At 42.7% G+C, this 11,747-nt stretch overlaps 2 protein-coding genes across 5 annotated transcripts; one reads left to right on the top strand and one right to left on the bottom strand.

Moving 5' to 3' along the window:
- On the top strand, window positions 1–6,734 carry LOC136483515 (transcription factor TGAL4-like). The gene is made up of 13 exons (XM_066480598.1): window positions 1–310; window positions 413–579; window positions 946–1,070; window positions 2,029–2,144; window positions 2,276–2,425; window positions 3,555–3,605; window positions 3,702–3,761; window positions 3,862–3,939; window positions 4,048–4,090; window positions 4,218–4,489; window positions 4,776–5,012; window positions 5,576–5,718; window positions 6,187–6,734. The coding sequence occupies exons 2-13, from the start codon at window positions 464–466 to the stop codon at window positions 6,266–6,268; spliced, it is 1,473 nt and encodes a 490-aa protein (XP_066336695.1). The 5' UTR covers window positions 1–310; window positions 413–463; the 3' UTR covers window positions 6,269–6,734.
- LOC136483516 (uncharacterized) lies at window positions 5,048–8,784 on the bottom strand. Of its 4 annotated transcripts, none has more exons than XR_010765468.1 (4): window positions 8,579–8,784; window positions 7,310–7,883; window positions 6,999–7,179; window positions 5,048–5,245 (listed from the first exon to the last, which is right to left on the bottom strand). XR_010765468.1 is itself a non-coding variant. In XM_066480600.1 (4 exons), the coding sequence occupies exons 2-3, from the start codon at window positions 7,849–7,851 to the stop codon at window positions 7,001–7,003; spliced, it is 717 nt and encodes a 238-aa protein (XP_066336697.1). In that variant the 5' UTR covers window positions 7,852–7,883; window positions 8,579–8,784; the 3' UTR covers window positions 5,048–5,245; window positions 6,999–7,000. The 4 variants fall into 4 exon arrangements, 3 of the variants coding, with proteins under 3 accessions (XP_066336697.1, XP_066336696.1, XP_066336698.1); XM_066480600.1 differs by having other exon boundaries at window positions 7,314–7,883; XM_066480599.1 differs by lacking the exon at window positions 5,048–5,245 and having other exon boundaries at window positions 6,338–7,179; window positions 7,314–7,883.
- Window positions 8,785–11,747: the final 2,963 nt, after the last annotated feature.

Raw genomic sequence — 11,747 nt, 5'->3', positions numbered from 1 at the left:
TCCTCTCCTTCCTTCCTCCTCTTTCTCTCTCTCCAAGGATAGGGAAAAGGGGAGAACAAAATCACAGTACAAAAGCAGGCTATAAGGACAAGATCTTCCTCTGGACTGTGGGATTCTCACACCTATAGAAGCTGAACCTACTACACTGTCATATCAAACAAGAAGAGAGAGAGGTTCAGCGTGTGAGCAAGAGCAACTCAGAATAGAAACAGTCAAGACTTCCTGCCTGCCCTCCAACTCTCCAAGGCTCCAAGCTACTTTGGTGTTCCTGGGCTTGGCCTTTGTTGCCGTGGAACTCTCAATAATTCCGGTATGTGTTCTTTGGCTCCACCTCTCTTCCTTTGCATGTGGATTTTTCAGATAGCCGTTCATGACCAGAAGATTTGATTATGTTCTTCTGTTTTGGATGCAGAAGCCTGCAGGTTGCTAGTTGATACGCAAGAAGTAGAAGGTGAGTGTGTGTATGCCTTACAGGATGGGAGAAACTAGTAGTTCTAGTCATTCAAGGCAGGATCCTTCTCTTCTTGGCTATGGCTTCCATGGCGCCATCGCCAACTCCACTCCTCCTGCAAACTTCTTGTAAGAACACATCTCTCTCTCTCTCTCTCTCTCTCTCTCTCTCTCTCTCTCTCTCTCTCTCTTTCTCCTTCATATTCTGTTTGACATCTCTTTTTTTGTCTTTTGCCGACCAAGATTTATGCAAATGCAAAATTAAAGATGAATGACCTGCACCTTGCACTTCTTGTTTAAGTTTGTACTAGTTTGTGCATGCTGTTTGGTTTTAAACTCCCAAAGTTCTCTGTCTTCCATCTTCTGTCATACTTTTTGTTATTATTGGTCGTTTTTTCTCCCCCCAACGTTCGGCATGCTTCCTGCCTCTAATGTTTTTTCTCTACCACAAATGGTTACCCCAAAATTAAAGTTGCCCTTTCACATGCATGGCAGTGACCAAGAAGGGGCTACCTATTTTGGAGAGCTGGAAGAAGCGTTCATGCATCAAGTTGCCTCACTCAGAAGAACTCAACAACAGGCTGCAACCGTCTCTGCACCTCATCATGGAGACACCAAGCGTACGCCAACCCCACCCCTCTCTCTCTCTCTCTCTCTCTCTGACCAAGACCAAGAAAGAGCACAACCTTTTCTCTCTCTGGCTGGCCAAGGCCAAGAATACACAACATTGAGAGGCACTTTTACAATAGGTTAGGGCATTGTAGTCAAAAGTAATCATGCAAGAGCAGCAGGAGTGGCAGTTGTGCTGCGTGCTGCAGCTGTACATAGCTTGTGTGTGGCGTTGTGACTGCCACTGCCTTGTGATTCCTCTCTCTCCCTCTCTAGAGCGCAACAAGTCTCCATGGCAGTACAACAGGACCGTAGTACCAACTCTCTGGCTTTCTGCAGGCACAACAAGCTCAAAGCTCCACTCGCTTTCACTGCCACAGTGGCCCCCACTTCCCGATCCCAATGCATCCTTTCAGTTTCACCTCTGGTACTTGGGCCCTGTTTAGTTGCACCCAAAATGCCAAATTTTTCAAGATTTCTCGTCACATCGAATCTTTGGACGTATACATAAAGCATTAAATATAAATAAAAAATAAAACTAATTACACAGTTTAGACGAAATCCACGAGACGAATCTTTTAAGCCTAATTATACTATGATTGGACACTAATTACCAAATAACAACGAAAATGCTACCGTAGCGTTTTGCCAAAAAAATTTTGGCATCCAAACTAGCCCTTGGATCGTACATGTACGGCTGTTTGGTCCTGCAGAAATTTCTAAAATTTCTATCACATCGAATGTTTAGACATATGTATGAAGTATTAAATATAAACTAATTACGAAACTAATTGCATAACTTACGACTAATTTACGAGACGAATATTTTAAGCCTAATTAGTCCATGATTTGACAACGTGATGCTACAGTTTATTAATATCTAAATATTCGATGTGACATAAATTTTAGGAGCGACTAAACAACCAAACATGTGGTTGATCTCCTCTCCCCTATGATATCTTCTTGCAGCCTTTCCCACTGCTGCTACTACTACAGCTACAGCTACAACGGCTACAGCTGCTAGGCCACCTCCTACACTGGACATCTTCCCAGCTTGGCCTATGAGGTCTCTTCACGCACCCAAGGTATGGACCTTGGCCGGCTACAACTTTTTATAGAGTTTATTTATCTGTTCACATCACATATACAGCCAGTACAGGCAAGCAAGAACACAAGTTTGCAACTGCTCTAGCTCCCTTTTCTTTTTGCACGTCAGGAGTGCTCGAATGTGACAGCAGACAGCACAGACGACTCGGAGAGCAGCAGCAAGAACAACAGCAACCACTACTCAGATCAACTCGGAGCAGCAGCAAACAGGGCGAGCCAGTTCGAGCAAGCTTCACCGCAGCAGCAACTTCAGCACAAGGTATGTAGGCATTTCATCCCCTGTGATGTCCATCGCCGCATCTCTTTTTTTTTTTGTTGTTGTATGCATTTGTTCTTGTTTGGTCTTTTTCTTTGCTTCTTCATCCGCCCCTGTTGGGTCTTGCTCATCCTTATCAAGTTGAGATATCATGGACTTGTTGGCTTCATGTCGCTGGCTAGCCCACAAAGGCCACAACTTCTGAGATGCTCATGCAGCTAAGTTAGCTACATGCTCCTATTGGTAGAAGAACACATTATTCAAGGGCATTTATGATCTTGCTGCTCCCAAGATCGCCAATACCAACATGTTAGGTGAATCTTTCGGCCCCTATAGAAATGGGAACAGTTTCTACTTGCTTCTTCCATCATGCTTCTTGCACTGGACTAGTATTACATATTAGATTAGATGGAGAATATGGCCTTTCTGAAAAAAAAAATAGTGGAGCTTTTATTTAATTTTAGGATGATGGACAACATCTTCTACAACAAAATAGTAGTTCATCTAAAACAAGAACTAGTCAATCTATATCGGCGGTATTTTTGCTATAGGGTGTGGATAAGTCTACAAGACTATGTAGGGGATATGTTAGGTTAGTGCAGGATAGATCATGTACTGGCGTACTGCCATTAGTGCTGCAATATAAGACAAGTTAACATTCTTACAATATTATTGTCACTAGCTTACAAAATTGTGCCCTGATAGAAATGCACCAACTGAACCTTCTTATATTACATAATGGCAACTTTGGGTCAGTGGTGCTTTAGGTACTTTCTGGTCAATTCATCAACTGCCAAGATATATTGGGTGAAAACATTGTATATGAACTGAATGATTCACACTTTAACTGAAATAAACATTGCAAGTTAGAGTGTGACAGCAGCAGAAGCAAAAGGCAAAACTATGTTTTGTCTGTTGTAAGAGTGGGTGGATTTCACCCAATGCACACCAGTTTTTATTTTTATTTTTATTTCTGCTTGATGTAACGTGAATGTCGAGATCCTACTATATAGTATTTTTATGCCATGGACACGCAATGATGAACATCAATGTTGTTAATTGATTTCTCTCCTATTGTGTAATTGTGCTCAGGTTTACTAATCTACATGTTCATGTCTACTTTGGTATGCAGAATATGGCTACAAGTTCCACTCCAAGAACTGGGAAGGCTCTTGATCCAAAGGTCTCTCTATTGGTTATTTCAGTTACCTTTTTACAGTAATTCATATTCTCAGGGTGCTGCAGTTTACAATGTGTCTGAAGTATTTGTTGTCAACAGGTGATCAGAAGGCTGGCTCAGAATCGTGAAGCTGCACGCAAAAGCCGGCTGCGAAAGAAGGTAATGGTCTGAGTATCAGCTAGATGCAAACTGAAGTTCTTCTCAGCAGTGACTTTAAACAAGTTCCTGATAGTTGATTTTGTCAATATATATGTCATAGGCTTACATTCAGCAGCTTGAGAGCTGTAAGCTGAAGCTTTCTCAGATGGAACAGGACATGCAGCGAGCCCGTTCCCAGGTTCACTTTCTACCCCTTTTGTTTTATTTGTTTGCTTGCTGACCTCTAACTGAACATCTGAAATTCTGAATCAATGAAAATCTGAACTTTTGTGTCATGTCCTTTTAGGGCCTCTTTTTCGGAGGGGCTCCAGGTGCAAACACCAGTTCAGGTGCCTCGTCTGATTTTCATTTCTCAACGTTCTCTTCAGCTGTACATACTATGTAGTTTGTCTCAGCATGTACCATCGGTCACAGTATATACCATTTCTCTGACTGACGAGTGGCGTCCATGTTCAGGCGCCGCCATGTTCGACGTGGAGTACGCCAGGTGGCTGGACGACCATAGCCGGCGCCTGGCCGAGCTGAACGGAGCTCTGCATGCACACCTGGCAGACGGTGACCTCAGAGCCATCGTCGACGACGCCCTGACTCACCATGACGAGCTGTTCCAGCTCAAGGCCATGGCGGCCAAGTACGACGTGTTCCATCTAATCACCGGGGTGTGGACGACCCCTGCTGAACGGTGCTTCCTCTGGATGGGTGGATTCAGGCCCTCTGATCTGCTCAAGGTATGATGAATTCGTTTCAGTAAATCTGAAACAGAACATCTGGTATCAAACTGCCTGCATGTCTGCATTCACCTAGCTAGACTGTTAATCTGAATCAAGGTCCATTCTGTCAGAAAGTGCACAAGATAGGCTGACACTAGAGTAGAATGTTACTTTCTCAATACTAAGATCACAAGAAATTTTCCAACCAACAGTGGGGAACAATGAACTCAGGCTAAATCAGATCTATTCTTAGTACAGCAAGGTTTTCTAATTCCGATAAATAAAAGTTTTCATGTTGTTGCAGACACTGCTGCCCCAGCTAGATCCACTGACAGAGCAGCAAGTAGTCAGCATATGCAACCTTCAACAGTCATCACAGCAGGCAGAGGAAGCTCTCTCGCAGGGCTTGGAACAGCTGCATCAGTCACTAGCTGACACCATGTCTGGTGGATCTCTGATTGACGAAGCCAACATGAGCTTCACGAGTCAAATGGCTCTTGCCCTCGGCAAGCTGGCCAACCTTGAAGGTTTTGTGATACAGGTTATGGTTTCTCATCAAATCTAGAATCTCAATCAATATGTTACTATGCCAGTTTCATAGGTACCCTATAGATCCTACATACGTGCTGCTATGATGTTCCTCATTTCACTCAACTATACAGATGAGCTATAGAATGCTTGATAAAAAAAATGTTGCGCTATAGAATGCTTGATAAAAAAAAATGTTGCGGCAATAATACCATATTCAGGGTAACTTTTTGCATCTGGTCAAACCTGCATCATAGTAAATCTCGTTAGTACAATTATTGCCCCAAATAAGCAACTGTTTCAAAATTTTAATCTACAGAATTTGCAACACATTATCTAATGCCATGCTATCAATATTGATGTTTGCGTACCTGCATTCTGGAAAGAAAGGGCTCATCAACTAACCATGTAACAATATGGTTTTGGAAGGCATCTTTATATTATAAGTATATAATCATAACACAGGGTAGTTAAAGGCCTATTGATCAGTGGCGATTACTTAAATAGTTGGATTAGTAGAGATGCCAAGAATAATTTTCCTGCAACATGTGCTAAAACTACGTGATTAATTTTCAGGCTGATAACTTGAGGCAACAGACTCTTCATCAGATGCACCGTATTCTGACAGTTCGGCAGGCAGCTCGATGTTTCTTGGCAATTGGCGAGTACCACAACCGCCTTCGTGCCTTAAGCTCCCTCTGGGCTTGTCGACCTCGAGAGTAAGCACGATGCAGTTCCTACGTCATCCCCTATCTTTAATTGTTTTATTTAAGAAGTTCCCAACTTCTAGTTGTTGAAGGTAGTATTCACTAATGATTGGACAAATTCAAGTACTTATTAAATATTAATACAAGAGTGACCCAGGGTTTCTGTACACGCAAGTTAAACTAATACCAAGATGTGCCCTACTAAATCAGCAGGGAATGGACAGTCTTCCTACCAGCAATCAGAACTCAAAAGTCAGCAAGCAACCATAACAAAAATAAAGTCCTTATCCCCTTATAAAAAAGGGGGCCATGCCATGGCATAAGAAACAAGGAATAAACATAATTTCTGATACTTTCTCTGGATGTTTGTCCAACTAACTGAATTCTATAAAACTAAGAATTAGCTGAATAGCTATAGCAGATACTTTCAATATGCTTCCCTGATCTATTTATTATTGCTGGTGCCTGTGTTGCTGGCAGGATACTGGTGAACGATGAAGGGAATTGTGAGGAGATAAGCATTGCAGCACAACCATCCCAAAGCCAATTTTCATCCTTCTGATTGACAAATGTTGTGGAACTAACCTTCAGCATAGGAGCAAGAGAAAAATGACTGGGAAGAGAGTTTTTTTTTTTTAGGCTGCAACTAGCAGACATCTGAGAGCGACCGAAAAGAGCTGGGAAATGGAGGAAGCTTTAGAACAAGGAATGTTTCTGAAACTTATTTGTTTCGGAAAACACTTTCTGAAAATGTGTGGTGTACAAGAAAATTCCAGGGAGGTGAAATTGTTTTGTTCACTGCAGTGGGAAGGGGAAAGAGAAACACATGTCAAGTACTATGTGTTCTTTTGGTTCTGTCTGGTCTAAATTCTTGTAACAGCTCTTCCTACGATGGAATAATCCATTCAGCAATTCCACCGATGATTACTGGTTAGATCATTGACTGTTGAATAGGATGGTTGAGCTATCTAGTAATTTGTATGACTATATGTTTATCCACTATCTAGGACTATATTTGGTTAGTATGCTGTAATCTTTATCTATATATATCGACCTATTTGGTTACATAAAGAAACACATTTAAGCTAATGCCCACTCACATTCAATTAGCCAGGTGAACAAAAAAAGTCCCAAACATGGACATAAATTCAAATATGTTTAAAGGTAGAAACACCAATATTATTGCTTCAAAAATAAATAAGAATGACACAAAAATTACACTTGGTCTAAGCAGATATGCCATTTTATGCACCAAAGAACAAGGTCATCACTAAGGAAAATGTTCCACTTACAACTACTTATCCTTTTTCTGAGAAACTCGTTGTTTTGACCACTCTTCCAAGGTTTTCCGATGAAGGGCGTTCATTTTTATCTTTCTTTTTTCACGGATGATGTTCTCAGCATCTTTCCAGTTCTCGGCAATGCCCAGCGCTACTAGAATTGCACACACGACACAAGCACTTCTTCCATGACCTAATGTGTCCATCATGAAGAACAAACATAAAAGTCAATATACTGCATAAATACTAGGAAATACAATTATGTACATAATATGAACATCGAGATGCAATCCTGAAATTAGTTATAACAAAAGGTGGATTACCAACCAAATGCGCAATGGACATAAACCGGCTTCCCCTCAGATCTCTTTTGACAAGCCCAACGTGCAGCTTTTTCAATTTGGTGCGGTGTTGGAGCTCTCGTATCCCAAGTTGCAAGACAAAGATACTCGTCTGCTGGAACGAAGGAACTTCTTGGAAGCTCACAAGTGCAATCTATGACAGACGGGCTTCCAGGAGGCAAATGTTTCAAGAGAAACGGCCATCCTCCCAGATATAGGCCTTCCGCGATCTTGTCATACACAGACTCATTCCTCATGTGTCTCTTAACCATTGCATATGTCCGAGCAAGCGTCAAGAAAGGACCAAACAGTATAAATGACCAAAATGGAAATCTTCCCACTGAGTTCTTCCCCAGGATCCATGGTAGGTTGATGGCATCATGGGATGCGACCGTGATGACAAAAGCAACAATACTGGTGGCTAGGAAAGGAAGCATAATAATTTTCATGCCCAGCTGGCACAGACTAACAGATGTGACAAGAAAAGCTGTCGCAGCAATGCCAGTCACCTTGGATATCCCCATTGCTATCTTTTATAGTTATAAGATCACTTCCTCTGCATTATTAAGGCAAAACCAGCAGAGCAGTGAAATTTGACTTCATTAAGCAACAAACACGTGTGCCTTGGAGGATTAGGTCTAGTCATTCCAGAAATAGCAACAAAACATCATATATAAAGCATGCCAGCAGCTTGTTGGCATGCAAAAAGGAAAGAAAGATAAGCCCACATTTTTCGAATCTGAATATTTTGGACGCGACGAGTAATAATTCCATAGTCCGGCATAAAAAAATCGATGGCCAGCTTGATACTAGCATCCTAACTCAGGGAAGAACTTTAGAAAATAACAAAAAGCCCACAAACACGATTAACCCAAACATTAGAATTAAGCAGACTCATTCATTGACTAATGCTGCGAAGTAATGATGCTGATGAGGGGGGAAATCGAATTAAAAATCATGTGCGTTAGGTTATATGAGATTCCATCAGTCTAAGTTTCAGAGCATGTTGCTTAGTGTGATTCCACCATTGCAGCCTATGCGGGTAACTAGATGCCTAGATCCAGGCAGTGGTCAAGATCCATCTAATCCAAAGATTACAAATATAACGGATCAAGAATACTATAGCAACAATATATTCATGAAACATGCCTATACTGATCTGAAACAAGTACCACGGGACAGAGGAAAAGCACATCATCACGTTCGCGCGCGGGGGAATCGAAAGAGAGAGGGATGAGCTTCCAGGATTACCTCGGCAGCCAGGCGAGGCGTGAGGAGCGGTGAGGTCTGGGGCAGGGAAGCAGAGTCCGGAATCGAGGGTGGGAAGCAGAGGGGGATGAGGATGGCCGGCCGGTCGTGTCCGTACAGGCTCCGCCCTCCATTGGCATTGCTCCCCGGCATCGTCGGGGACGGGGACGTGGCTGACCGACCTGGTGGGCCGTAGAGAGCACGTGCTAGTACCTTGAGGCCCAGCCTTTACGGAACGGGCTGACGGGATTATTATGGAACCGATTTGGTTCGGACAACCTTTTATCCCACTCAACCAGTAATTCGTTTTTATTTACATTTTAGCAAAAATATATGTCGGTTTTCAAAAATTACAAAATAAGTTACTTCCATGGTTCCACCTGCTTAGGTTCGTTTCATCCTGAATCACGAGAACTGAGGCAATGGTAAGGAACTAAGGAGGATTTTGATTTATAGGGGATTTAATCTCCCTCAATCCCTCTCAATTCCCATGGCTATCAGGGCCAAAGGACTCGTTTGAATGCACATATATCCACATCAATCCAAATGTGTTGAAGTGGATGTGGAAATTAGTTTAAGTTCCACTTCAATCCACTTCCACACATGCATGTAGATTGATGTGGATACATATAGAGAAAATTATTTTCTTGGTCTTAAAATAAGTTATGTTTCCTTTCATGGCCCTTTTTGTTTTGAACATCCCTATTTAGCTCCAAAACGAAATTCGTTTCATTTATTGGCTTTTTCATTAGTTTGAGGCTCTAACGGTGTTAACTTATATGCAAAATTACTGATTTACCTCTAGCACCGAAGGCAACGTACAGCAGCTGCAACCTCATGGGCAACAGTAGAGCCATATATTCTTCCAAAATATATATTTTGGATACAATATATTTTCAAGCATGGAATCATTATTTTTTTATATATTTGCACATGACATACATCGCACTGACCATTTGAAATGCATATAAAATCTACAATTGCAAGGCTGCTATACTGTTGCCTTCAGCATCAGGGGTAAAAGGGTAATTTTGTGTTGTTAGAGCCTCAAATTAACGGAACGGACTAAGAAAGGAAATGAATTTCGTTTTGGGGCTAAATTGGGAAGTTCAAAACAAAAAGGGCAAAGAAACACTACTTCATCTAAGGCCAAGGAACTAATTTTCTGACAAATATATGCATCCAAACAAGTTCTAGAGGATGAGCAATATAAATTGTCCTTTTCATTTAAGTGGGTGAGTTAACAGGCGATTTTTGTATCTCTTGCCATCAAGTCGGATTTTCCTTTCAGTGGGCCAGTTAACAGGTGATTTTTTTTTGTCTCTCTTGCCGGGAAGTTAGACTGTCGGGGGTTGAAGAGCTAGTGCTCGGATGTCCAGCGCCTAGGACGTGTCCGGACACAACTCCCACCAGCCAACTTTTAAAATGATCCCACTAATCATGGGCTGGTGTCGCGACCCACCTACAAGAGTCTGATCTCAGGCTGCTCGCAGTAACATATCAACGAAGCGGTATCATCCCTGCCCTGCTCGCGTAACAGAGAAGGCGAGCGCGGGCGCTCACGTCCGTGTCGCCATCCCCCAGCGCACCACCTCCACCGGCCCCGCCGCGCCGCCTATTGAGAAGGATGCAAGGTAGCAAAAGACGAGGAGACACCAAGGCAAGGAGCGAGGGAGATGCAACACCCGATTTATTTTTGAAACATCCAAATACAACACTTGCAACATACATGCGAAGACAGACGAAACACTTAAAACATGCGTCTGAAACACTTGCAAAGGCACATGAAACAATTGCAAACATATGCAATATCTAGATAAACACCTGCAACATATGTGTGAAACATATACAACATTCAGATAAACATTCTTGCAACATACGCCTGAAAAAATAGATGAAACGTTGGGAACAGATGTTTGCAACATATGTGTACAACCATTGCAAATATATGCAACATCCCGATCTACTTTTGCAACATCCATATGAAAGACTTGCAATATACCTCTGAAACATCTACAACACTTGAAATAAAAACTTGCAACATGCACTTTCACGCGTAACATCTACTTGTTGCTTATGAAACGGAGGCTCGCCGGCATGTTGAAAGCTCTAGTTTGGTTTTGGTGAATTGATGAAACCCTAAGTGCTAACCTAGTTCATCAAGTGATCATGAGATAGGTAGCACACTTCAAGTAGAGAAGCAAATGAAGATCATAACATGACAATGGTGATAGCATGGAGATGATCAAGGGCTTACACTTGAAGAGAAGAAAGAGAAAAACAAAAAGCTCAAGGCAAAGGTATTAACCATAGGAGCTATTTTGTTTTGGTGATCAAGACACTTAGAGAGTGTGATCACATTTAGGTTTGATAGCCGTACTATTAAGAGGGGTGAAACTCGTATCAGAATGCGGTTATCAAAGTGCCACTAGATGCTCTAACTTATTGCATATGCATTTAGGATCTAGTGGTGTGCTAACACCCTTGATAATATTTGTGAAAATATGCTAACACATGTGCATAAGGTGGTTGTAGGGTTGAGATGGGTTTGGGTCCCTCTCATTCGGCGCTTTCGGGAAAATGAAATGTCTATTTTCTATTGCGCCGGATGCAAAATTCTTGGTGATTGGCACATTTGGGCAAGGGTGAAGAAGTTAGAGTTGAAATGGAGTTGGTCGAAATAATGCTGGTGTCGGTCTACTGACCGGACGCTGGGTCACTCAGCGACCGGACGCTGAAAGGCTACGTCCGGTCGAGCTGTCAGACGGCACAGTAGGCTAGGGTTGAGCACCGGACGCTGGCTGCGTCAGGTCAAGGTGGACCGGACGCGTCCGGTCGAAAAAACATGTCTCGGGGAGCTTACTGGAAACGACCGGACGAGCGTCCGGTCAGCTTCGTAGCCGTTGGAATCTGACGAACAGCGTTTGAAGCTGGTGACGCGTGGCGTCCATCGGGCGACCGGACGCTGAGGGCCAGCGTCCGGTCAGTTTGACCGGAGCGTCCGGTCAGAGCGCGTTTTGCCCAGTGAAGGGGTATAACGGCTCTATTTGATAGGGGGCTCTATTTATAGCCCCATGGCCGGCTCAAGGGTAGACTCTTGCATATTTTCATTGACATAGCAACCTTGTGAGCCTAGCCAAAGCCCTCCCACTCATCTACATCATTGATTCAT

The sequence above is a fragment of the Miscanthus floridulus genome, chromosome 9 (genome assembly GCF_019320115.1).
Source record: "Miscanthus floridulus cultivar M001 chromosome 9, ASM1932011v1, whole genome shotgun sequence".
NCBI classification, from domain to species: Eukaryota; Viridiplantae; Streptophyta; class Magnoliopsida; order Poales; family Poaceae; genus Miscanthus; species Miscanthus floridulus.
Note: the sequence above shows the minus strand (reverse complement) of the source record. Positions and strands in the feature narration are given on the sequence as shown.